The following is a 7451-nucleotide window of genomic DNA, read 5'->3' on the forward strand; positions in this document are numbered from 1 at the left end:
GGTGATAGCACTCCCCTTCCACCGGTTGTACACCACCTTTTTGGCAATCAGGCATTCCTGTACACCCTTGGTGAGCCAAGGGGGCTTTCGAGCACTCCTGCCTCCCTTGGTACTTGTTGGGATGGTCACCCCTTGGGCCCTGCGTATTGTCTCCTTAAGGAACGACCACTCATCTTGGGCACTGAGCTCCCCTGCTCTAGAGAGCCCCAACGCCTCTCCCACTAATCTCCTCAACTCGTTGAAGTTGGCCCTCTTGAATAATGCAAAGTTGAAGCTTAGCTCAGCTCCCCTTCCTCCACTCTGTCTATCCAAGTAGCCAAAAGGCTTTGGAGAGATGGTGCTAGGGAGGGTGGGGAACTGCTTTATTCATCTGGATTAGAACTCAAGCCCCTAAATTGACTTAACCCCATAGTATCAAATGTCTTATTGCAAGGCCACAGTTTCTCTCTGTGGTATGACAAAGCATCCATCATTGTGGCATACAAGCACCAAGCTATGAAGTCACCATCCTGAAAGACAGATGGATGTCCTTCCCCATTATTGTCACACATTTCTCTTTCAACCTGCACCTTATTCTAAAAGAAGACAGAAAGGTCTCTGCTGCAAAGACCCTTGTATTATAAAGGTTATGGAGGGTCATCTAGTATAAGCCGTTTCAATACTATGTGCAGTTATTTCAGTTCGAAGCTGCTGGTTTTGACCTATAAGGTTCTAAACAGCCTGGGCCCTACCGACCTAAGGAACCGGAGGTGGTTTAAGCACCCACTTTGAACGCCTTCAAGACACTTTTGGATGTTTATCTTGCTGGGCTCCTATGATCCCTGCTGACTTCCTGCCCCTCGGGCGGGGGGCTGGACTCGATGATCCTCCGGGGTCCCTTCCAGCCCGAATGTCTATGAAATATATTCAACTGTCTTCTGCCTTACGCCCTATTACAATCCCTAAGTCAGGTGAGAGCAACTGGTGGAACAAGGGCCATCAGTACACGAGTCCATCTGGTAAAAATGTGTGGGAGTTGCTCTCACCAGTTGCTCTTCACCTCTGAAACTCGCTGCCTCTTGAGACCTACCAGAGCTTGAGCCTGGATGTCTTTCAGAAGCACTGCAAGACCCTTCTATTCGGGCAGGCAGTTAGCAACCAAAGCTAGGCCAAGATGTTGTTTAGTGGATCTCAGCTTTATTGTGTTTTATTTTGGGGTTTCTTTTGCTAGTTGCCCTTCGAAGTTGTTCTGTTCTCTTAATAGAATGCTGCCCTGAGCTTTTGGTGGGAAGGGCAGCATTTAAATTGTATAAATAAATCTGGCTTTGTTTTGGCCTTTAAACAAGGAGTCAAATTTATCCACTGAAGGAGCTTTGGACCAAGAAGCCCAAATTGCCTCTGCAATGTTTTTGATGGCAGGGAAACCAAATCCATCATAGCCTTGGCACTAGTTTTGATGGAGATGTATATAGCTGCCACTTGCCGAGCAGAACATGCAGACTGAGCCTTTGTAATGCAGCAAAGCTGTGAGATCAGACTGCAGTGCAAGCAAGAGCCTTTGGCATAATTGTTCTCCTTCACTGTGAGCTATCCTTACTGCAGAGGCAGGAGCACCTGTTGTCTTTTTACAGCTATAGTCAATATTCCAGATCTGCCAAGGATGTATCTAATGGGCTCCGGTCCTTACCTGCCCTGCCATAAAAGACCCATTAGTTAAAGGTTTTTTACATCATAGCAAATGTGATGCAATCTGCTGTGTGCTGTATCTTCAGTCTCTGTGCGTAAGTGGTAAAGAATGCAAATCCTAACTGGCACCTGGACAACAGCTAGTAGTTTGTACAAACAAAGCTGAAGGCTGCGCTCCTTGCTCCATATAATTGCAATTGTCAGTATTGGTGCTGGGCTGAGAAGTACCCGCCAGCGACTGACTTGAGTATTGTTGCTGTGAACAACAATTTCTGAATTAGGTATTGGTGAGGAGGATGTAACGTCTAGCAAGAGATTAAGAAGATGATCAATCAGCCCTTTGTTCTTGCTACAAGTGATTATACATTAAAAGAGGGTTAGCTCTTCTTAAAATGAGAGAGGCATTTAGGGCAAGGCCTCGGATTCGGTGATCTGCGTTCTGTCCCTGATGATGCCAGCCTTATGGTGCAATGGCTGGCAACTTGCCAAGCTATCTGCTTCTTTCCCATCTCTGATGCAGGGCTCATTCCTGCTTCATAGATGAGCCAGGGGCTTAAACAGGGCTGTGTGATGCTCACTGAGCTGCAGGAGTGCAATGCATTAGGATGGAGTTTGTTCCTGGGTTCTGAGTAAGGTGAGGTCTTTATTTGAACTGAAGACTAAACAGGAAATCTTCAGACCTAGTCTCCTTCTGGAAGGAGCAGCTCCCAGACCGCTCTTATGTTCAGTCAGTGCAGTCACAGTATGTACCTGAAAGTGTTAGTTAGCTCCCCTGGTTGAGTTACTGTACTCTAAACACAGGCTTCCTAGGCAGCTCTGTTTTCCTGTGGGCAGATTTAAGATTTGCCACACAGGATTTGAGCTGTGGTTTAACTTAGTTCAGTTGGCCAATGGCAGACGCTTCTGAATGGGCCTTAATGTGCCAGTTTTCTTAATGCTGCTTGTTGATCATTGTGTGACTTGAGCCATCACCCTCACAAGTTTCTTGATTTTTATCGTAGCTGGCCTGACTAGTGATCATATGATTGTAAATGTACACTGAAGCCAAGATTTTTTTCAAAAAACAGCCAGTTATCTACAGTGCCTCATAGGATCATAGGGCTAAAAGGGACCTCATCAGGTCATCTAGTTCAGCCCCCTGTTCAAGGCAGTATCATCTCTGACTTAAATCATCCAAATCAAGTGTCTGTCTAACCTGTTCTTAGAAATGTCGAAGGATGGAGATTCCACTGGTTCTCTAGGTAGCCTGTCCCAATGCTTAACTACCCTCGTAATGAGAGAGTTTTTCCTAATCTCCTATTCAAAATGTCCTCTGCTGCAGTTTGAGGCCATTGCCCCTAATCTGGACCCTTACGGCCACAGAGAATAGTCCATCTCTATCCTCTTTATAATCTCCCTCAATTTTGGTGTGCCATTTTTAAGGGTGCTGAGTTCTCAAAGTTGGTAAGCACTTTCTGAAAACCAGGATCATTTAAAGTGTCCCAGCAGGGCACCCCGATTACTATAGTTACTTGAACATCTTGGATCCAGCACTTCCTACATGGTGTGTATTTCATGGAGTGGTGACTTCTCAGGGTAATTATATCTACTGTAAACAGCATGTTCCTTGTATCTTTCTCAAATATATTGCCTTCAGTCTCATAGAGTTCCCTGGTGTTTTTGCAGCAATCAGTAAGGCTGTCTTTTTAATGTTGTTTCAAGTCAACCACAATCGACAAGAATTATTTTGTGTTGCTCTTAATGGTGATCCTCCAAATTGGAGAGATGACTGGGAAGCAGGGAGATAACAGGAGACAGTCCTACCAGTTAGGGACTAGATTGTCACTCCAGTGCTTTGTATATGAACTCTTTTGCCTATCTATACTGTCAGTGTCTAACACCAGCTTTTGCTAATAGGCCACCAAGGCATTAAGAGTTTGAGTGGCTCATATTGCAGGATCAGGTCCTTTAAAATGTCAGTTCCTCAAGGAAAAGTCTCTTACTGTCAACAGCTCTTAACAAATAATTCTTCACATAGGGTTTGTAATGCAGCTGTAGGCAATGTGAAATATCTGGCGTTGCCTCTGGTCGTTTTTCCTATAAAAGACTAGTTAGCTCATATACTTCCCTCATTGAAAATAGTTTCTGAGCACCCAGTAGTCAGTCCTCTCAGCCCCTTTGCAGATAAACAGATAATGATAATTACCTTAATTATGGATGGGAGAACAGAAGTGAAGATAGTTTAAAATGGCCACACCTAAGATTATCAAGGGAGCAGGGGCAGTGCAGGAGCAAAAGCTGGAAGTCTGCTGCAATCAATCCTGTGCTCTAGCCAATACCCTGTGCTGCTGGAGTGTGGCAATTCGGGGATCTGTCTGTACAGTGCTTGGGTTCTGCCAGAGATTGTGGATTTGGTGTATAACTCCAGTTTGCAGTATGTAATACATCTGTTGTGGGCTACCAAGGACAGCATTGTATGTCATGCCCTGTCTGGAAGGAGCTACAGAGCAAACAAAAGTCATTGACATGTAAGGCCTGGGCTTATGTGGGCAGTACACTGGGTATGTCCTGGGCAGAAGGTACCAGAGAAGAGTGGGAAATCTGCTTGAGGCAAAGCTTTCTTAGTAGTAGAGGAGAGAGATGGCACCCACTGGCAAACGGGCATGATAAATGCCACATGTAGCAGTACCTGTCTTCTTCCTGGAAAGACTTACTGACCTAAGTTGGAGGCTCCTGGCAGATGTTATACTTAAGAAGCGATTAACCCATTGCACTAACAAAGTGTAATAATTTTGTGGCTGGTTCCCATCCCATCTTAAATTGAGAGCACAGCAGAGCCCTGAAGGGCTCTGGTGTGCTCCCCAAACAGCTGACCAGTATGCTGAGCCATTGCTGCTTGCTGGTGCAGGGGGATCATGATCACAGGCTCCCTTTGCATCCACAATTAGGGCGTGATTGGGGTCCGATCCCCAATCCCACAATCATGACTCTTATCATGCACAGATCAGATCAGTCCAATGTGTGTGAAGGAGTTTCTCCCTTGTGGGAACTTTCTCTGAAGGCAAAACAAGAAGATGCTTTCCAAACAGTAAGATCCTGTGAATAGTTAGCAGCTTGGCAGGGCTGGATGAGCAGAGGGAGTGAAACCCAGGACCCTTCCTTCTCAGCCCCCCATCTCGTTGTGGGTGCAGAATTTCAGCAAGTTTCTATGTGCTGCCTCCTTGGGAGGGGCAAGCACAGCCGCAGAGTCTCATTTGTCTGGGAGGTTTCCACTCTTGCTTCACTTACTGTTTTTGGAGAGTTAGTGACCAATGAGCTGTCTCTCTTTCTCTTGTTAGTCACTTCAGAACAAATTGAACATCTTCATCGAAGATTCAAGCAGTTAAGTGGAGACCAGCCAACTATCCGGTAGGGCGCTGCTTACCTCCTGTACTCTGTTAATTGCTCTGGCTGCATTTTTATAGAGTCCCCTTTTATCCTGCCTATGTGCTCTCTCTGTGGAGTTAGCAAGCCTGCTAAAGAGCTATCTGGTTGGTACTAGTACAATGGCTTGCAGGTGAGATCTTGTGGAATTGCTTTAAAAGGGATTGAAACCTAGAGAAATGTTCTTATTTCAGAAGACACCATCTCTGACTTGGATAGAGCGAGGGGAATACAGTGCTGCTACAAGGAGCAATGGTGGTTTAGAAAGAGACGATCAACTTAATTCCTGATCTCTTTCAGGTTACTGAGGGCATTTTTCCACACAAGTCAGATATTAATGGTAAAGTCCTGGTTGAATCCCAGTTTGGGTAGTTACCCAGGTTTCCCTTGCAGTTGCAGGTATAAATTATTTTCACTTCCTGGCCTAGACAGCTCAGCACAATCATGTGCTGTGGACTGGCAGCCATCTTTCCCAAGGTGGCTACACCTCTTTGGCTGGCACAATACTTTAAACTGGTTAAAATATTTTCATCAAAACTTTTTTCCCCCCCAACAAAAAGTAGCTGTTTTGACCAAAATAGATACTGTCAAGCTGGAAATAAAATCTATAAACTGTTGGTAAATACGTACAGTTTTAGAGAAACAGCTGGGCTTTTTTAAATCAAAATATTCTTAGGAAATTTTGAAAAACAAATAAAGGAAAACCACTTTCTGGGCTTTCTTTTGAAAATGCTATGGTTAGTTTCTGACCAGTTCTTTAAAGCAGGGTTTCTCGACCTGTGGGTTGTGACCCAAAAGTGAGTTGCAAGAATATATGAAAGGGTTGTGAACAAACTTTAAAAATGGGTTCTCCTTTAAAGGAGGAAACATGGGCGTTTCAGCCTGCAAGAGGCTGCTTAGGCCCCCCTCGACGTCCCAAACCCTGCTCTGCCCCCCACCCTACATACTGGGGCCTTGTGGCTGGGGGCAGTGGGTGGGGAGTGAGGTGCATCGGCAAAGCCAGGAGGCTGTTTTTTACTTAAACTATTTACTGGGTCAGGACTGGTCATCTGTTTACAAATGGGTGCTCTACAAAAAAGGTTGAGAACCACTGCTTTAAAGCATGCGTTTTAAGTGCAACAAGGCTGCTTCATAACTTACTTGGTTGCTTGTGTGTCTTGTTTTTTGGGGTGGCTGGTCGACAGTGGAACAGTGCAGGATTACAATGCCCCAACCCTGTCTGCAACCTCTGCCTGTATAACAAATGTCACAGTATTGAGGCATAGCAAGCATAAGGGAAAGGGCAGGGAAAAGATCAGGGAAGATTACACTGACAAATCTGGTCGTCATTTCCTGTTACACTTCCAGGTTTGCCGAATCCTTGCCTAACTGTATCCAAAGGGGAAATCTCACGTTAGTAAACTGATTGTTCCTGTTCTTAATAAGATTGGCTCTAATAGGCAATGGTTGTTGGAGGGACATTTTCACACGTGAGCAGGTATTTACCTCTGAGCATAGCCACTTCTTGGAGACGGCGCACAATGTTGCGATAAGGGGGAAGAAGCTGAGTCATAGTAAGAAAACATGAGGCAGCATAAAAGGAAGTTCCCTCCCTCTGCTGTGTGTGCAAGGTCTCTGTTCTTCCCATATTGGCGTAATTGCTCCTGTGAATTCAGGCCAAGACCTGGCAAGAAGAGGTGGCTTAAAACAAGTCTGCCTGGGGCTTTAGTTATTGTTGCAGGCATCATAAATAAAAGATTATCATGTCAAGAAGCACAAAAGAACCCCTGGCGCTTCTGTGAGAACATGGTGGGGCTGCAGAACATGTGGGTGTGTTGTCTGGAAACCAGCTTTCGCTGGATGCAGTGCCCACAAAATACCAGGAAGCCTTTCAAAGGAAGAGGCATTTTCCCCTGCGTGGATAAATGGTAGTGAGAAACTTCTGCCCTAAATGGAGTGTGGGTGGGAGCATTTTCTGGAAATGCTTCCCAAAAGGGGGAAGGGTAAGCAAGTATGAAGAGTTTACCCAAAGTGGTTAAAATGCTGCTGATACTAAGGCGACAGAGCAGAGTTCTGGTTTTTTTCTCTCTCACCTTGCTGAGACTGGAATGAATCCCCAGGCTGCAGGTAGCAGGAGACTAACTTCTTGAGATCCCTTACTTGGGGCCCTGACCCACAGCTCTAGATGCTCCTGGTTCTCGCTTGGCAAAGGCGTTAGTTTAGCAGCCTTGCCAGCAATTGGCCCACAAGGGGCTGTCCGATAGAGTGGACCATCTGGATTTGATGGGAATAGCTGGTGAGTGCTGGCCTGGGCAGTGGGCTGCAGGGATACTACTGGGGAATCTGAAGCTGCTACGTAGTTGCAGGGATGTTTACCGACCTGACTCTTCAGTGGGGGTGAGGAC

At 45.7% G+C, this 7451-nt stretch overlaps 1 protein-coding gene across 1 annotated transcript in view; it reads left to right on the plus strand.

Moving 5' to 3' along the window:
• TESC (tescalcin) overlaps positions 1-7451 on the plus strand; it is a 42965-nt gene that overhangs the window by 8409 nt on the left and 27105 nt on the right. Inside the window, exon 2 of the mRNA XM_019506677.1 lies at positions 4983-5052. Within this exon, the coding sequence (XP_019362222.1) occupies positions 4983-5052 (70 nt within the window). The remainder of the gene's footprint in view (positions 1-4982; positions 5053-7451) is intronic.

The sequence above is a fragment of the Gavialis gangeticus genome, unplaced genomic scaffold, assembly GCF_001723915.1.
Source record: "Gavialis gangeticus isolate Ggan-Ray unplaced genomic scaffold, GavGan_comp1, whole genome shotgun sequence".
Lineage (NCBI taxonomy): Eukaryota > Metazoa > Chordata > Crocodylia > Gavialidae > Gavialis > Gavialis gangeticus.